The following is an 18,554-nucleotide window of genomic DNA, read 5'->3' on the forward strand; positions in this document are numbered from 1 at the left end:
CAGACATGAAAACTATTATCTCATTAGATAACCAAAATCACATTCCTATCTTAACAAACATAGTTTCATTGTTCTTCATATTCTATTAACATCATATTGGATGGAAAACTGAAAGCTAGAATGTGTTTCCTTCCTAAGTTACAGTATTTGGTTCAATACAGTTTTTAATAACATCACAAAATAATTAACATTCCTATCTTATAAATATTATTCCAAAGTTCACTCTTTGGGCAAAATGTCTCTGTAGACAAAGATATTCCTTTCCCAATACTGAGGAGCAAAGGGAGAGTTCTCTTTCACTTAATTTACGACAGGGTGTGACGGTGTCATCTCTCCTGGGGGAGAGAGGGGGGGGGGGTCTGCCTATCTGTCAGCCATTTGGCAAGCTGATCTGAGGCCTTGGATCCTCACCCAGGAGAGTCATGACAGTGGTGAGCGACCAATTGGTGGGTTTCCCTGTGGGTCCTGCTTTTTATTTTGTATATCCATGGGCTTATCAACATTAAAGATAGTATTGACATTTTAGAAGAATTTTAGAAGGCCTTAATATTCCTATCAAACGTTCCAGCTGTCTTGATATTTTAGCAAGAAACCATATAACAATGCCCCAAGAAACACACCTGCTCCAAAAGGATGCAAATAGAATAGAGAACCATTTCTACAAACTGGCTGTTTTTCATCAGCCCCAAACAAAACTAAGGGTGCAATAATGATACATAAGAAACTCAAAATCACCATCCTTGATAAAGGCAAAAACCAAGAAGGCAGAATCACTTTCCTTAAATGTATCCATAATGGAAATAAAAATGGCCTTTATTCATGTGTTTGCTCCAAGTTCATATGATCCTCGGTTTTTTATTCTCTGAACACCATATTGTTAGAATTAACTGAATTCCAACTGGTTATTAGGACAGACATGAATGCCAATCTGAACATGCAGGACAAATCTAATAAAACCAACTACAATCCACAGGCAACCAAGGCTGTCCAACATATACTCTCTGATTACAACCTCAATGATGCCTATTACTTACTGCGAGATACACATTTCAGAATCTCCTTAAAGAGCCACAAGATGGCGCTTTAATGTTTCCTTATTACAAAATGCAACTTTCTATGAACAATTTGAAACTGAATTTAAATCATTCATATTTATGAAGAAAAATTCAGTCAATGATCCTCAGATTGTATAGGACACCATTAAAGGTTTTATTGAAAACAATGCAACTTCATTTGCATCTGGGCTGAATAAATAAAAATGAAAGAAGTGTCAAAGTTATTAACAATGTTAGAGCGTTCTCAACAAACACTTATTTAAGACCAGGTAGGGACTACACGATTCAAAGTCAAGACATAACTAAATCTTTTGATAAGATAGTGAGCAAAATTTGCCATCCATCAAGTTAGACAATTACTTCCATGGTAATCAAGCCAGTCATCTACTGACTAACAAGCTTCACAGTAACAATAAATTAGTGGATATTGCAACTATTGAATCTGAATGAGGTGAATTACTATCAGAACCCATGTATTGGTCACATGCACGTGGTTAGCAGATGTTATTGGGAGTGTAGTGAAATGCTTGTGCTTGTAGTTCCGACAGTGCAGCAATATCTAACATGTAATCGAACAATTCCACAACAATTACCTAATACACACAAATCTAAGTAAAAGAATGGAATAAGAATATATACAGTTGAAGTCTGAAGTTTACATACACTTAAGTTGGAGTCATTAAAACTCGTTTTTCAACCACTCCAAATTTCTTGTTAACAAACTATCGTTTTGGCATTTTTCCAACAATTGTTTACAGACAGATTATTTCACTTATAATTCACTGTATCACAAATCCAGTGGGTCAGAAGTTTACATACGCTAAATTGACTGTGCCTTTAAACAGCTTGAAAAATTCCAGAAAATGATGTCATGACTTTAGAAGCTTCTGATAGTCTAATTGACATAATTTGTGAGTCAATTGGAGGTGTACCTGTGGATGTATTTCAAGGCCTACCTTCAAACTCAGTGCCTCTTTGCTTGACATCATGAGAAAAATCAAAGAAATCAACCAAGACCTCAGAAAAAAATTGTAGACCTCCACAAGTCTGTTTCATCCTTGGGAGCAATTTCCAAACGCCTGAAGGTACCATGTTCATCTATACAAACAATAGTACGCAAGTATAAACACCATGGGACCACACAGCCGTCGTACCGCTCAGGAAAGAGACGCGTTCTGTCTCCTAGAGATGAACGTACTTTGGTGTGAAAAGTGCAAATCAATCCCAGAACAACAGCAAAGGACCATGTGAAGATGCTGGAGGAAACAGGTACAAAAGTATCTATATCCACAGTAAAACGAGTCCTATATCAACATAACCTGAAAGGGCGCTCAACAAGGAAGAAGCCACTGCTCCAAATCACCATAAAAAATACAGACTACGGTTTGCAACTGCACATGGGGAAAAAGAATCATACTTTTTGGAGAACGGTCCTCTGGTCTGATCAAACAAAAATAGAACTGTTTGGCCATAATGACCATCGTTATGTTTGGAGGAAAAAGGGGGATGCTTGCAAGCCGAAGAACACCATCCCAACCGTGAAGCAGGGGGTGGCAGCATCATGTTGTGGGAGTGCTTTGCTGCAGGAGGGACTGGTGCAATTCACAAAATAGATGGCATCATGAGGGAGGAAAAGTATGCGGATATATTGAAGCAACATCTCAAAACATCAGTCAGGAAGTTAACGACTCTTGGGTAGGGGGCAGTATTTTGACGTCCAGGTGAAAAGCGTGCCCAAAGTAAACTGCCTGTTACTCAGGCCCAGAAGCTAGAATATGCATATAATTGGTAGATTTGGATAGAAAACACTCTAGTTTCTAAAACTGTTCAAATGATGTCTGTGACAGGCGAAACCCCGAAGACAAACCACTCCCCCCCACCCAAAAAGAAAAAAAATTCAGCCTACCTATTTTCAATGGCTATCACTTTTATTATAAGGCCAAGTCCTCCCAGATTGCAGTTCCTAGGGCTTCCACTAGATGTCAACAGTCTTTAGAAAGAGTGTCAAGCTGGGTTTTGGAAAAATGAGCCAGAAATTGTATTTTTCTAGGTGGCTCCCATTTTGGCTGTAGTGTTTTCATGCATGTGGATGAGAGCGCATTCTTTGTTGTTTATCACCGGTAAAGACAACGATTCTCCGTCTTACATTTTCTGATTTATTTACGTGTTAGGGTAGCGGAGGTTTGATTATAAACATTGTTTGACTTGTTTGGGTAAGTTTATTGGTAACGTTTGGGATTAATTTTGTATGCATTTTGAAGGAGGGAAACCGGTGGATTATTGAATGAAGCGTGCCAGCTAAACTGAGTTTTGGGGGTTATAAAGAAGGACTGTATCGAACAAAAGGATCATTTGTGATGTAGCTGGGACCTTTTGGAGTGACAACAGAACAAGATCTTCAAAGATAAGGCTTTTATTATATCGCTATTTCTGACTTTCGTGGCGCACCTGCCTGGTTGAAAAATGTTTTTCATGCTTTTGTATGCGGGCGCTGTCCTCAGATAATTGCATGGTGTGCTTTCACCGTAAAGCCTTTTTGAAATCTGACACAGCAGCTGGATTAACAAGAAGTTAAGCTTTATTGTGATGTATGACACTTGTATTTTCATGAATGCGCCAGAAATGTGAATTTCGCGCTCTGCCGTTTCACCGGATGTTGTCGAGGTGGTTCGCTAGCGGAATGCCTGCGCCAGAAAGGTTAATGAGCAGAAATTGAATCATCTTGCTGCGGTTCCCTGACACACATAGGTTGATGGAGTGGTATTGTGGGTGACCCGGCATATAGAACGCCCGTTCAGCGCTCTAACATTCATGGGAATGGAGAGGAGCTGAGTGGGGATGTTCAGCTCGGGAGCCAGGATGGCGTCCATAAAGCTGTCATCGGCCCCAGAGTCGATGAGTACCCGAAGAGATTGACTGGATCCCCCACAGAAAAATGGCATGAAAAGGGGTACGAGTAAAGGGAGAAGAAAAGTTCTCAGTATGGCCCAACAGAGTACTCACTCCTACTGGTGAGCCTGGTCTTTTAGTGGGCAGGTGGAGACGAAATGACAAGTAGTCACGCAATTCAGGCAACTCTTAGTGTGTGTTACGCACGCCTCTATGAAGAGGGAACGCAACACCCTGCTACAACTAAACTCTCCGTGAAGTGAAAAAGGTATGGACTGTAGGTGCAAGAAAGAATGACAACAGGCAGAATGTGGTACCGTTTACAAGGACTTTATTCCTTTACACGGTAATATGGGGAAAAGGGTCTGGACGGAACCAAAGCAAAGAAAGTACATTTCAAAGCCCCCCTCTCCTATCTTACCTGCCTACCCACTACTTACCTAATTTAGCACCACCTGGTGCCCTAACCAAAATACAGGGGGTGGTCCGCCCAGGTCTTACCTAGTGTGCCTAGACAGCGAATATGCTACGGGTATATGTATGCCCGCGGGCCTCTTGCCTAAGCACTCCCTAGGTGCCCTCCCCTTCCCCCCTGGGAACAAATGAAACAGAATATTAAACAATTTTCACAAACAAACTAAGAAACAAAGGACATCATCTGAGCAACAAACTCACAAAACATACCAACTCTCAGCAATGACCTCTCAGCAATGACCTCTCAGCAATGACCTCTCAGCAATGACCTCCCAGCAATGACCTCCCAGCAATGACCTCCCAGCAATGACCTCCCAGCAATGACCTCCCAGCAAATCTCTAGCAAAATCTCTCTAGCAAATCTACTTCCAGCAAAATTCCTTGTCCTGAACAGAACACTGGCTTTTATATAGCTTCTGAAGGAATGGGTAATTGGAGACAGCTGTGTCTTGACGAGGGGGCGGGGTCAGCTCTCCAATTAGCCATGGAGTCGACCAATCAGCTGCTTGAGGGATTTCAGGAAGCCGTTTCCTGAAATAAACACATGCAAATACACAAACTACAACACATAAACTGGGGAACGTAACAGTGTGAAGCCTGTATAGCCGTTCAGCTGGAGACAGCCTAGCTCTGGCCTAGTTGCATAGGCTTGGGAATAGGTGAATCGGCATCTTCGAAGGCTCTCGGAGGAACTTGGGTAGCCTCGGGTTCTCTCAACAACGGAGCTGTCAGGGACTTTCAGGATAGCTCAGAGATGAGGTGGAATCGACTCTCCTCTCATTCCTTCGTTCCCGTAGTCGCCCATCGATCCGAATTGTCAAGGTGATCAGTGAGTCGAGATCCATTGGTGGTTCCCGAGCTGCAAGCTCATCCTTTACTTCCTCCGATTCTCCATGCAGGAACATGTCAAATAGTGCTTCCGTGTTCCAGGCTCTCTCAATTGCCAACGTGCGGAAATCAACCGCATAGTCTGCCACACTGCGGGAGTCTTGACGAAGCTGGAGTAACTTCTGGGCAGCCTCTCTTCCGGACCAATACGTTCTTTACCTCCGCCACAAACTCCTCCAGATTGAAGCATACGGCCGACTGTTGTTTCCATACCTCCGTAGCTCAGGCGAGATCCCTCCTGGACATCAGCGTGATGAGGTACGCTATCTTAGAGGAGTCCGATGGGAAGGAGGGGGGCTGCAGCTTGATGATGAGGAAACACTGAGCGAGAAACGCCAAACAGGTGCCCGACTCTCCATCGAAGCGTTCCAGGGGAGGTATGCTGGGTTCCCGGGAAACCGGGGTGACCGGGGTGGCGGCGCTGCTAACAGCTGGGTTACAGAGGGGCTGGGAGTTTACTGTTGTGGTAGGCTGCCTAACAGGCAACCCACAGAATTGCTCCAGGAATGTGTTCAACGCCTGGTCATGGCCCCCGGCCAAGGTCTGTAACCCTTCCATGATACCACGAAGCAACTCCTCGTGCCTTCCAATGGTGGCTCCTTGGGAGAAGATGGCGTTGCGGAGCTGGTCCGAGTCTGCTGGGTTGTACTGGCCATGACGTTTCAGGTAAGACCCAGATGCAGAGTATCAAAGTAACAAAAGTTTATTACTAACACAGGGACAGGCAAAACGACAGGGGCAGGCAGAGGTCAGTAATCCAGTGTGGTGTGGCAAGGTACAAACGGTTGGCAGGCTCAGGGTCAGGGCAGGCAGAAAGGTCAAAACCGGGAAAAACTAGAAGGCACAGTCAACTTAGTGTATGTAAACTTCTGACCCACAGGAATTGTGATAATACAGTGAATTATAAGTGACATAATCTGTCTGTAAACAATTGTTGGAAAAGTAGATGTCGTAACTAACTTGCCAAAACTATAGTTTGTTAACAAGAAATTTGTGGAGTGGTTGAAAAATTAGTTTTAATGACTCCAACCTAAGTGTATGTAAGCTTCCGACTTCAACTGTACATATGCTATTCGGCCAAAAACATGTGAACACGTGCTCATTGAACATCTCATTCTAAAATCATGGGCATTAATATGGAGTTGGTCCCTCCTTTGCTGCTATAACAGCCTCCACTCTTCTAGGAAGGCTTTCTACTGGATGTTGGAACATTGCTGCAGGAACTTGCTCCCATTCAGCCACAAGAGCATTAGTGGGGTTGGGAACTGATGTTGGGCGATTAATCCTGGCTCCCAGTCAGCATTTCAATTAATCCCAAAGGTGTTCGATGGGGTTGAGGTCAGGGCTCTCTGCAGACCAGTCAAGTTCTTCCACACCGACCTCGACAAACAATTTCTGTATGGGCCTCTACTTTGTGCACGGGGGCATTGTCATGCTGAAACAGGAAAGGGCCTTCCCCAAATTGTTGCCACAAAGTTTGATTCACAGAATGTTCTAGGATGACATTGTATGCTGTAGCGTTAAGACTTCCCTTCCCTGGAACTAAGGGGCCTAGCTCGAACCATGAAAAACAGCCCCAGACCATTATTCCTCCTCCACCAAACTTTACAATTGTCACGATATATTGGGGCAGGTAGCGTTCTCATGAAATCCGCCAAACCCAGATATGTCCGTCGGACTGCCAGATGGTGAAGCGTGATTCATCCCTCAAGAGAACGCATTTCCGCTGCCAATGGCGGCGAGCTTTACACCACTCCAGATGATACTTGACATTGCGCATGGTGATCTTAGGCCAGTTTGCGGCTGCTCGGCCATGGAAACCCATTTCACTAAGTTCCCGATTAAGTTATTGTGCTGACATTGCTTCCAGGGGCAGTTTGGAACTCGGTAGTGAGTGTTGAAACCGAGAATAGATTATTTTTACAGCACCCGTTCTATGAGCTTGTGTGGCTTACACCTTCGCAGCTGAGCCATTGTTGCTCCTAGACGTTTCCACTTCACAAAAACAGCACTTACGGTTGAGTGTGGCAGCTCTAGCAGGGCAGAAATTTGCCCAACTCAATTGTTGGAAAGGCGACATCCTATGACGGTGCCACATGGAATGTCATTGACCTTTTCAGGACGGGCTACTCTACTGCCAATGCTTGTCTATGGAGATTGCATGGCTGTGTGCTCCTTTATCCTGGCATTGAAAGCGCCATGCTCTACCAACTGAGGCATAAATGACCACATTGGTATTAGGCATTTAGGAAAATGTTAGTTTCATTATATTACTTACGTTCTCCATTCATGAACTTGTGGATGTAGCCGTCCCACGGTCCAGGCTCAGGCTGGGTTAGATTCATGCGGTCAAAGTGGTAGTAGCTGACCAGGTTGTCCTTAGCATTCCTTGCAACATAGATAGCCTGGGGAGAAGATGGCCAGGGGAAGGTGTATCGTTTTGTTTGTCACTTACTGTTCTATGGATCATTTTTCAGATAACGTTAACTGAACATAATTTACTTAATTCTACTTAATTACTTACTTAATTCTAATTCTAAAGCAAAACTCATTAAAAATTCACTCACACTATAATTCCGACCAGAATTGTAATGTGCTAGCTCTGATATTGTCCCTTCACATCGTCCTTTTCAGCATGGTTCCAACAACTACGGTGGATGCATAACTCGCCCAGCACAGTACAGTTCGGCTCAGCTTAGTAGTATGAAAAGGGAATTAGGAGTCGTACTCCACCTTACCTTGCATTTGTTTTTCCAGAACCCTTCTGGCACCAACTTGAAAGGCAGATGGGTCTTGATGACCCTTGGGGGGTCCATGTTTTTAAGGATGCTCAAGCCTAGGAGACACAATTAGGATAAGTAAAATATTCGGGAGTTCTTGAAGGGTTAAAGTATGGGTCATTCTTACATTGCACTGGCTTTTGCATCCCTCGCCTTGAATTTGGGGATGTGGTTTGATGTGGGTGTGTTATGTTTACTATGTTTGTTTGCTATGATTCTTTGGTATGTATGTTTGTTATGTTCGTACCCTGGCAGTTCTTGTTGTTTGACCCTCTATACTCAACGTAGTTGAGTTATCCTTAACGCCCTAAGCCACTGTGTTATTTTTCACTTAGGTTTAAGGACGGACAGTTGTGTTTGTGATGCTAACGTTAGCTCACCAATGTGTGGATGTTTGAATTGGAAAAAGTCTCATTCTTTCAACATAACATTGGTGACGATTGGTAGTTCTACTGTCTGTAAAGAAATGGGCGGGATGTAGGTTGATTCGTCTGCTACGATTGGAAAGTGTGCACTGTCTACAGCACAAGTGTGGCTGTGATTTGGTTATGGCCAGCAGTGCCTGGCCGTAATACTGTGTGGGCAGGATTGAAATCTAAACCCAACCCAAGGAAAACTGTGACATTGTCGATTCCTTAAATCTCACAAATCTCAGGTTTGGAAGAAAGCTTACTGACTTTAGGACCAAAGTTCTCCTATTTACACTTTTTTGTCAATTTTGCAACTACAATTTATGTTTAGGACTAACATTGATGCCACATAAGCAGTTTTCAAGCAGAGAAGTTGGTTTTGGAGTCCCTATTTAAATAGCCAAATTCAATACATCTGCCAATTCATTTCCAGCAATATTGCCACTGCCTGTCTGTGTGGTGCCCGCATCTTCATGTAGCCAGTTAGTGATACTAATGATAACCATCTTTTGGGTAGACAGAAAGGGTTTCCCCAAAACCTTCTCAATTAAAAGTTAACTACAAGGTAGGCCTTCCTGACAGAATGACAACATGATTGTTTGTATCAATTGGGTGGGCATTTGTTTTGAAAACTCTGCCATCACATGTGCAGTAGCAGAACAGAAACTTCACAAACACATTCCTCTCTTGCTTGGTGTGCACTTGAATTAAAGGGAAATTACACTCAGAAATCAAAATGTGTATTTTTTTCCCCAGATCCAATAATGGTATTCTGATGTGATTTAAGCATTGACATGGACTCAGAACATACAATTTTGTTGTTTCTATATAAACAATTGTAAATTTGATAGTGAAAATCAGAAGAAAAGAAAAAGAAAAATAGTTGTTTATTAAAGTATCTGCCCAGTGTTCCAGATTTATATGAAATATTACATACAATGTATTACAATGTGAATTTAAATTATAATTAAGGATGTTAATAAGTATATTTTCTCTGTGTCCCTGCTTGCCCTGTTAGGAAAGAATAGAGTGGTTTAGGGCGTATAACTGTCAAAAAAATGATGATTTACTAGCTCAGCCAATGAGACGTGAATACCCTTGGATATGCAAATTTAGCAACCAACTCCACGTAGGGCAGGGCTGCAGGCTTGCCTTTCTTTACCGAAGGCTACTACTTGTAGTCAAATTGTATGGATCAGGGGTGTCAAATTCATTCCATGGAGTAGTGGAGGCTCCTGAAAAGAGGAAGGGGAGGACCATCCTCCTCAGTGAATTTCATGAAAATGTAAATGTTCAAACATTTAAAAAGTTATCATTAGATAAAACTATACTAAATATAATCACGTCACCAGATAATTGATTAAAATACTATTTTGCTAGAAGTTCTAGAGTAGCCTCAACAGCACTCTAGAGGGTAGCACCATGGTGTAGACGGAGGACAGCTAGCTCCGTGTACATTGACTTCAATACAAAACCTAGGAGGCTTATGGTTCTTACCCCCTTCCGTAGGCTTACACAGTAATTATGACAACTTCAGTAGGACGTCCTCCAACCTATCAGTGCTCTTGCAGCATGAACTGACATGTTTTTCACCGAGTCAAAGGATCAGATAATTAATAAAGTACTGAAAGCATAAGCTAAAGCTAGCTAGCACTGCAGTGCATAAAAATTGGATAGTAGTTGACTCAGAGAGAGAAATAAAACCGTGTTGAACAAATTAATTTAACTTCCTAAATGAAGGAGAAGCAAGAGAAAAATAGAGAGAGAAAGATTTCATATTTTTCATTATCACATACTTAGCTAGCAACTGCAGCTAGCTACAGTGGTTTGCGAAAGTATTCACCCCCCTTGCCAGTTTTCCTATTTTGTTGCCTTAAAATAGATTTTAAAAAATGGGGGGGGGGTTCATATCATTGGATTTACACAACATGCCTACCACTTTGAAGATACAAGATATTTTTTATTGTGAATCAAACAAAAAATAAGGCAAAATAACAGAACTTGAGTGTGCATAACTATTCACCCCCCACCCCACCCCAAAAGTCAATACTCTGTAGCAATTACAGCTGCAAGTCTCTTGGGGTATGTCTCTATAAGCTTGGCACATCTAACCACTGTGATTTTTGCCCATTGTTCAAGGCAAAACTGCTCCAGCTCCTTCAAGTTGGATGTATTCCCCTTATATACGGCAATCTTTAAGTCATACCACAGATTCTCAATTGGATTGAGGTCTGGGCATTGACGTGGCCACTCCAAGACACTTAAATGTTTGTCCTTAAATCATTCAAATGTTGCATTAGCAGTATGCTTAGGGTCATTGTCCTGCTGGAAGGTGAACCTCTGTCCCAGTCTCAAATCTCTGGAAGACTGAAACAGGTTTCCCCTCAAGAATTTCCCTGTATTTAGTGGCATCCATCATGCCTTACATTCTGACCAGTTTCCCAGTCCCTGCCGATGAAAAACATCTCCACAGCATGATGCTGCTATCACCATGCTTCACTGTGGGTATGGTGTTCTCCGGGTGATGAGAGGTGTTGGGTTGGTGCCAGGAATAGCGTTTTCCTTGATGGCCAAAAAGATCAATTTTAGTCTCGTCTGACCAGAGTGCCTTCTTCCATATGTTTGGGGATTCTCCCACATGCCCTTTGGAAAACATCAAACGTGTTTGCTTATTTTTGTCTTTAAGCAATGGCTTTTTTCTGGCCACTCTTCCATAAAGCCCAGCTCTGTGGAGTGTACGGCTTAAAGTGGTCCTATGGACAGATACTCCAATCTCCATTGTGGAGCTTTGCAGCTCCTTCAGAGTTATCTTTGGTCTCTTTGTTGCCTCTCTGATTAATGCCCTCCTTGCCTGGTCCATGAGTTTTGGTGGGCAGCCCTCTTTTGGCAGGTTTGTTGTGGTTTAATGGTGCTCCGTGGGATGTTCAAAGTTTCTGATATTTTTTTATAACTCAACCCTGATCTGTACTTCTCCACAACTTTGTCCCTGACCTGTTTGTAGAGCTCCTTGGTCTTCATGGTGCCACTTTCTTGGTGGTGTTGCAGACTCTGGGGCCTTTCAGAACAGGTGTACAGTGGGGCATAAAAGTATTTAGTCAGCCACCAATTGTGCAAGTTCTCCCACTTAAAAAGATGAGAGAGGCCTGCAATTTTCATCATAGGTACACTTCAACTATGACAGACAAAAAAAATATGTAATCCAGAAAATCACATTGTAGGATTTTTAATGAATTTATTTGCAAATTATGGTAGGCTGCCTCGTCATTGTTGGTAATCAGCCATACTACTGCTGTCTGCAAACTTGATGATTGGGTTGGAGGCGTGCGTGGCCACGCAGTCATGGGTGATCAGGAAGTACAGGAGGGGGCTTAGCACGCACGCTTGTGGGGCCCCTGTGTTGAGGATCAGCGTAGTGGAGTCAGGACTCAGTTGCACAGGGTGGGGTTCAGACCCAGGGCCCTGAGTTTGAGGATGAGCTTGGAGGATACTATGGTGTTGAAGGCTGAGCTATAGTCAATGAACAGCATTCTTACATAGGTATTCCTCTTGTCCAGATGGGACAGGGCAGTGTGCAGTGCGATGGCGATTGCATCATCTGTGGATCTATTGGGACAATATGCAAATTGAGGTGGGTCTAGTGTGTCTGGTAAGGTGGAGGTTATATGATCCTTAACTAGCTTCTCAAAGCACTTCATGATAACAGAAGTGAGTGCTACGAGGCGATAGTCATTTAGTTAAGTTACCTTTGCTTTCTTGAGTACAGGAACAATGGTGGATATCTTGAAGCAAGTGGGGACAGCAGACTGGGATAGGGAGAGATTGAATATGTCTGTAAACACTCCAGCCAGCTGGTCTCTGCATGCTCTGAGGACGCGGCTAGGGATGTCGTCTGGGCTGGCAGCCTTGCGAGGGTTAACATGCTAAAACGTCTTACTCACATTGGCCACGGAGAACGAGAGCCCACAGTCCTTGGGAGCGGGCCGCGTCGGTGACACTGTGTTATCCTCAAAGTGGGCGAAGAAGGTGTTTAGTGTCTGGTAGGAAGATGTCGGTGTCCACGACACGACTGAGTTTTCCCCTTTGTAATCCTTGATTGTCTGTAGACCCTGGCACATACTTCTCATGTCTGAGCTGTTGAATTGCGACTCCACTTTGTCTCTGTATTGACGTTTTTCTTGTTTGATTGCCTTACGGAGGGAATAACTACAGTGTTTGTTTTCAACCATATTCCCAGTTACCTTGCCATGGTTAAATGCGATGGTTCGTGTTTTCAGTTTTTTTGCGTGAATGCTGCCATCTAAACACGTTTTTTGGTTTGGGTAGGTTTTAATAGACACAGTAGGAACAACATCCCCTATACACTTCCAGATGAACTCAGTCATCATGTCTGTGTATACGTCAATGCTATTCTCAGAGGCAACCCGGAACATATCCCAGTCCATCAAGGTGAGGGGTATTCCTTACTAATCAGTTACCTTGATTCATATTGGGACCAATCTTGTCCAGAAAGTTGACTCAAGTTTGAGAAAATGCACCTGGAAGAACCTAGATGATCATCAAAACTCTGTTCTATGGACAGATGAGTCAAAAGTATAACTTTTTGGATGACATGGGTCCCGTCATGCCCGGTGAAAACCAAACACTTCATTCCATGGTAAGAACCTCATACCAATGGTCAAGCGTGATGGTCGTGTGATGATTTGGGGATGCTTTGCTGCCTCAGGACATGGACGACTTGCTTTAATAGAAGGAACCATGAATTCTGCTCTGTATCAGAGAATTCTACAGGAGAATGTCAGGCCATCCGTCTGTGAGCTGAAGCTGAAGCGCAGCTATTTCATGCAGCAAGACAATGATCCAAAACATACTATCAAGTCTACATGAAAATGGTTAAACATTTGAAGTTTTGGAATGGCCTAGTCAAAATCCAGGCCTAATCCCAATTAAGATGTTGTGGCAGGACTTAAAACAAGCAGTTCATGCTTGAAAAACTACAAAATGTCGCTGAGTTAAAGCAGTTCTGCATGCAAGAGTGGGCTAAAATTCCTCCATAGCGATGTGACAGGCTGATCAACAACTACAGGAAGCATTTTATCGCAGTCATTGCAGCTAAAGGTGGTACAACCAGTTATTGAATGTAAGGGGGCAATTACTTTTTCAGACAGTGGAATTGGGTGTTGCACAACTTTGTTAATGAAATAAGTCAAAGAAGTATAGATTTTTTTTGTTATCTATAAACTCCGGTTCCCTTGAACTAATATTAGGTTTTGGTTCTAGATCTTAACATTCAGTACAAAAAAATATGCAAAAATCAGAAAGGTGGCAAAAACCTTTTCATAGCGCTGTATTTGCTGTCACTCAATCTCAATTATTTGTCACTCAACCCCGTTTTAAAAGTCTCCCTAAATGTTTTTACATTCCCTGAGACCAACCAGAAATGTTTCCTTCTGCAAATAGCCTACTACTGTAGATGTGTTTCGCTCAGTGCAACAGAAAGCAGGGGTGTAGTGCTGCCACATAGTTGCTATGTAACTTCTTACAATGTATATTGAATTTAGATCAAAGCTGAATTAATGTCTTTGAAGATCATATAATGATTCATTAGTATTCTACCTGACATAACCAAATCCAAATATAATAGTATATTATAATGTTACTGTTACACCAAAAACACCACCTAACTTCTTACGGTATTTTAGGATACTTAACTTTATTTGTCACATGCGCCAAATACAAGTGTAGACCTTACAGTGAAATTCTAACTTACAACCCCTTAACCTACAGTGCAGTTCAAAAAGAGTTAAGAAAATATTTACCAAATAAACTAAAGTAAAAAATAATAAAAAGTAACACAATAAAATAACAATAACGAGGCTATATACAGGGGGTACCGGTACCGAGTCAGTGTGCGGAGGTACAGGTTAGATGAGGTTATTTGTACATGTAGGTAGGGTTGAAGTGACTATGCATAGATAATAAACAGCGAGTAGCAGCAGTGTATAAAACAAATGGAGAGGGGTGGGGCGTGTCAATGTAAATAGTCCAGTGGCTTGGGGTAGAAGCTGTTAAGGACTTTTGGTCCTAGACTTGACGCTCCGGTACCGCTTGCCATGTGGTAGCAGAGAAAACAGTCTATGACTTGGGTGACTGGAGTCTCTGACAATTTTATGAGCTTTCCTCTGACACCGCCTATTATATACTGTAGGTCCTGGATGGCAGGAAGCTTGGCACCAGTGATGTACTGGGCCGTACGCACTAAAATCTGTGGCGCCTTACGGTCAGATGCCGAGCAGTTCCCATACCAGACGGTAATGCAACCTGTCAGGATGCTATCGATGGTGCAGCTATAGAACTTTTTTGAGAATCTGGGGGCCCATGCCAAATCTTTTCAGTCTCCTGAGGCGGAAAATGGTTTGTTGTGTTCTCTTCACAACTGTCTTAGTGTGTTAGGACCATGAATGTTCTGAAGATCTCATACAACGCTGTGTACTACTCCCTTCACAGATCAGCCAAACTGGCTCTCCCCAGAATAGAAAGAGGAGTGGGAGGCCTCGAGGCACAACTGAGCAAAGAAGACAAGTACATTAGAGTGTCTAGTTTGAGAAACAGATGCCTCACAAGTCCTCAGCTGGCAGCTTCATTGAATAGTAGCTGCAAAACACCAGTCTCAATGTCAACAGTAAAGAGGCTACTATGGGATGCTGGCCTACTAGGCAGAGTTGCAAAGAAAAAGACATATCTCAGACTGGCCAATAAAAATAAAAGATTAAGATGGGCAAAAGAACACAGACACCGGACAGAGGAACTCTGCCTTACAAAACAACAGACAAAAATGTAAATGCAATAAAAAAATGTTTTTTAAATTCAAATAAAAAAGATAATAAAAAAAAGAATGAGACATTAGGCAATACATTTCTTGGCAATCGCTAGCAATATTTCTGTTAGCTTTATAGTATGGCTTTGCCTAGGATTAGAATTAGTACATTTACCCAGTAGACAGGCCTCCGGGTCTAAAGGGAATGCAGCCCCATGAATTGAGGATATGGTATCGCAGACCCCTTGCCAGAAACGGTGTAGTTTTGAACACTGTCAAGTGGAGTGGACGAATGTTCCTTCATCTGAGCCACATCTAAAACATAGGGAGGAGATATCAGGGTTGAACTCGTGCAATCTAGATGGGGTGATATAGAGCTGATGAAGGAAATTAAACTGGATCAGTCTGTATCTGGAGTTTAATGGGAAAGTAACACCATCCATGCATAGGTCACGCCATAGTCCCTCATCAAGATCAATACCCAGATCTTTTCCCCATCTAAATCGGGTTTATTTTGCACCGGCAGTGGTAGTCCTGACAAAAGAGCATCGTAAACACGGGAAATGGTCTTGAACAATGGTTGATCTGCATGGCAGAGTTGTTCAATAGGTGACATGTTAGGTAGGTTCCATTGTCCCTTGAGATTCACCCTAATAAAATGTTGTAGTTGTAGGTAACTTAAGAAGTCCTTGTTAGACAAGTGGTATTTCTGTTTCAGCTGTTCGAAGGACATACGAATTCCCTCTTCATAACAATGAGAGCGATACCCTTATCAGACCACGGTCTAAAGTTACTATTTTGGAAAAACATAGGAATCAATCTATTGTTCCATAGAGGGGTTTTAGGGGAAATAAAACCTCTCGAGATGAGAGGCAAGTCCATCCATTTACACAGGTCACCTTCCACCTTTTGCAACAAGCTGACCAGATTGAGTTTATTGAGGTTGTTCAGGTTACCATCCGCCCAAATATGTGAAGCCCATAGGCGACCATCTAAAAGGAAACTTAAGCTTAATGGTATGATGATCAAAGACAGACAACGGTAAGATTTGTCTTTTGTTTATTTTTAAATTGACCTTATATCCAGAGAAATAACTATAATACTGTAATAGGTTATGTAAGTGAATGTTCTGGATTCGTTAGAATCCGTCCAAAAAAAGTGATAATTTATGGGTATGGTGGCCCACCTCAAAGCCATGTACAGTGGGGCAAAAAAGTATTTAGTCAGCCACCAATTGTGCAAGTTATCCCACTTAAAAAGATGAGAGAGGCCTGTATTTTCATCATAGGTACACTTCAACTATGACAGACAAAATGAGGGGGAAAAATCCAGAAAATCACATTGTAGGATTTTTAATGAATTTATTTGCAAATTATAGTGGAAAATAAGTATTTGGTCAATAACAAAAGTTTCTCAGTACTTATGACTAAATACTTTTTTGCCCCACTGTACATATGAGATGAATCATGCAAGATATGCAAACATTATTAAGTGACTATGCTTAGGATATCCGGGATCCATTGAGTGAAGAAATGGACTAGGTCACGGCCCTTGCGGTCCTCTTTCAATCCCACCACACGGATATTGCTACGCCTGCTCTGGTTCTCCATCTGGTCTACCTTGTTTATGAGAGAGGCGTTGTCCTTCTGCAGCTGGTTCATAACCTGGTCATGTCGAGTGACGGTATCTTCAACGGTGCTAATGCGTAACTCAGCCTCAGTCGTTCTCAAAAGGAGATCGTTCAGGGAGTATTTCAGGTCGTCAATGGAAGAACAGGGCTCCGGGCAGCCGAGCGGAAATGGAGGAAAACTCGCCTCCCTGCGGACCTGGCATCCTTTCACTCCCTCCTCTCTACATTTTCCTCCTCTGCCTCTGCTGCTAAAGCCACTTTCTACCACTCTAAATTCCAAGCATCTGCCTCTAACCCTAGGAAGCTCTTTGCCACCTTCTCATCCCTCCTGAATCCCCCCCCCCCTCCTCCCTCTCTGCAGATGACTTCGTCAACCATTTTGAAAAGAAGGTCGACGACATCCGATCCTCGTTTGCTAAGTCAAACGACACTGCTGGTTCTGCTCACACTGCCCTACCCTGTGCTCTGACCTCTTTCTCCCCTCTCTCTCCAGATGAAATCTCGCGTCTTGTGACGGCCGGCCGCCCAACAACCTGCCCGCTTGACCCTATCCCCTCCTCTCTTCTCCAGACCATTTCCGGAGACCTTCTCCCTTACCTCACCTCGCTCATCAACTCATCCCTGACCGCTGGCTACGTCCCTTCCGTCTTCAAGAGAGCGAGAGTTGCACCCCTTCTGAAAAAACCTACACTCGATCCCTCCGATGTCAACAACTACAGACCAGTATCCCTTCTTTCTTTTCTCTCCAAAACTCTTGAACGTGCCGTCCTTGGCCAGCTCTCCCGCTATCTCTCTCAGAATGACCTTCTTGATCCAAATCAGTCAGGTTTCAAGACTAGTCATTCAACTGAGACTGCTCTTCTCTGTATCACGGAGGCGCTCCGCACTGCTAAAGCTAACTCTCTCTCCTCTGCTCTCATCCTTCTAGACCTATCGGCTGCCTTCGATACTGTGAACCATCAGATCCTCCTCTCCACCCTCTCCGAGTTGGGCATCTCCGGCGCGGCCCACGCTTGGATTGCGTCCTACCTGACAGGTCGCTCCTACCAGGTGGCGTGGCGAGAATCTGTCTCCTCACCACGCGCTCTCACCACTGGTGTCCCCAGGGCTCTGTTCTAGGCCCTCTCCTATTCTCGCTATACACCAAGTCACTTGGCTCTGTCATAACCTCACATGGTCTCTCCTATCATTGCTATGCAGACGACACACAATTAATCTTCTCCTTTCCCCCTTCTGATGACCAGGTGGCGAATCGCATCTCTGCATGTCTGGCAGACATATCAGTGTGGATGACGGATCACCACCTCAAGCTGAACCTCGGCAAGACGGAGCTGCTCTTCCTCCCGGGGAAGGACTGCCCGTTCCATGATCTCGCCATCACGGTTGACAACTCCATTGTGTCCTCCTCCCAGAGCGCTAAGAACCTTGGCGTGATCCTGGACAACACCCTGTCGTTCTCAACTAACATCAAGGCGGTGGCCCGTTCCTGTAGGTTCATGCTCTACAACATCCGCAGAGTACGACCCTGCCTCACACAGGAAGCGGCGCAGGTCCTAATCCAGGCACTTGTCATCTCCCGTCTGGATTACTGCAACTCGCTGTTGGCTGGGCTCC

The 18,554-nt window shown here is 43.4% G+C and overlaps 1 protein-coding gene across 1 annotated transcript in view; it reads right to left on the reverse strand.

Moving 5' to 3' along the window:
* Positions 1-18,554, reverse strand: part of sult1st6 (sulfotransferase family 1, cytosolic sulfotransferase 6) — a 46,233-nt gene that overhangs the window by 10,236 nt on the left and 17,443 nt on the right. Inside the window, exons 3-4 of the mRNA XM_035745325.2 lie at positions 8,045-8,142; positions 7,585-7,711 (exon numbers count right to left, since the gene is read on the reverse strand). Coding sequence (XP_035601218.1) covers positions 7,585-7,711; positions 8,045-8,142 — 225 coding nt within the window. The remainder of the gene's footprint in view (positions 1-7,584; positions 7,712-8,044; positions 8,143-18,554) is intronic.

Source organism: Oncorhynchus keta, chromosome 3 (assembly GCF_023373465.1).
Source record: "Oncorhynchus keta strain PuntledgeMale-10-30-2019 chromosome 3, Oket_V2, whole genome shotgun sequence".
Taxonomy (NCBI): Eukaryota; Metazoa; Chordata; class Actinopteri; order Salmoniformes; family Salmonidae; genus Oncorhynchus; species Oncorhynchus keta.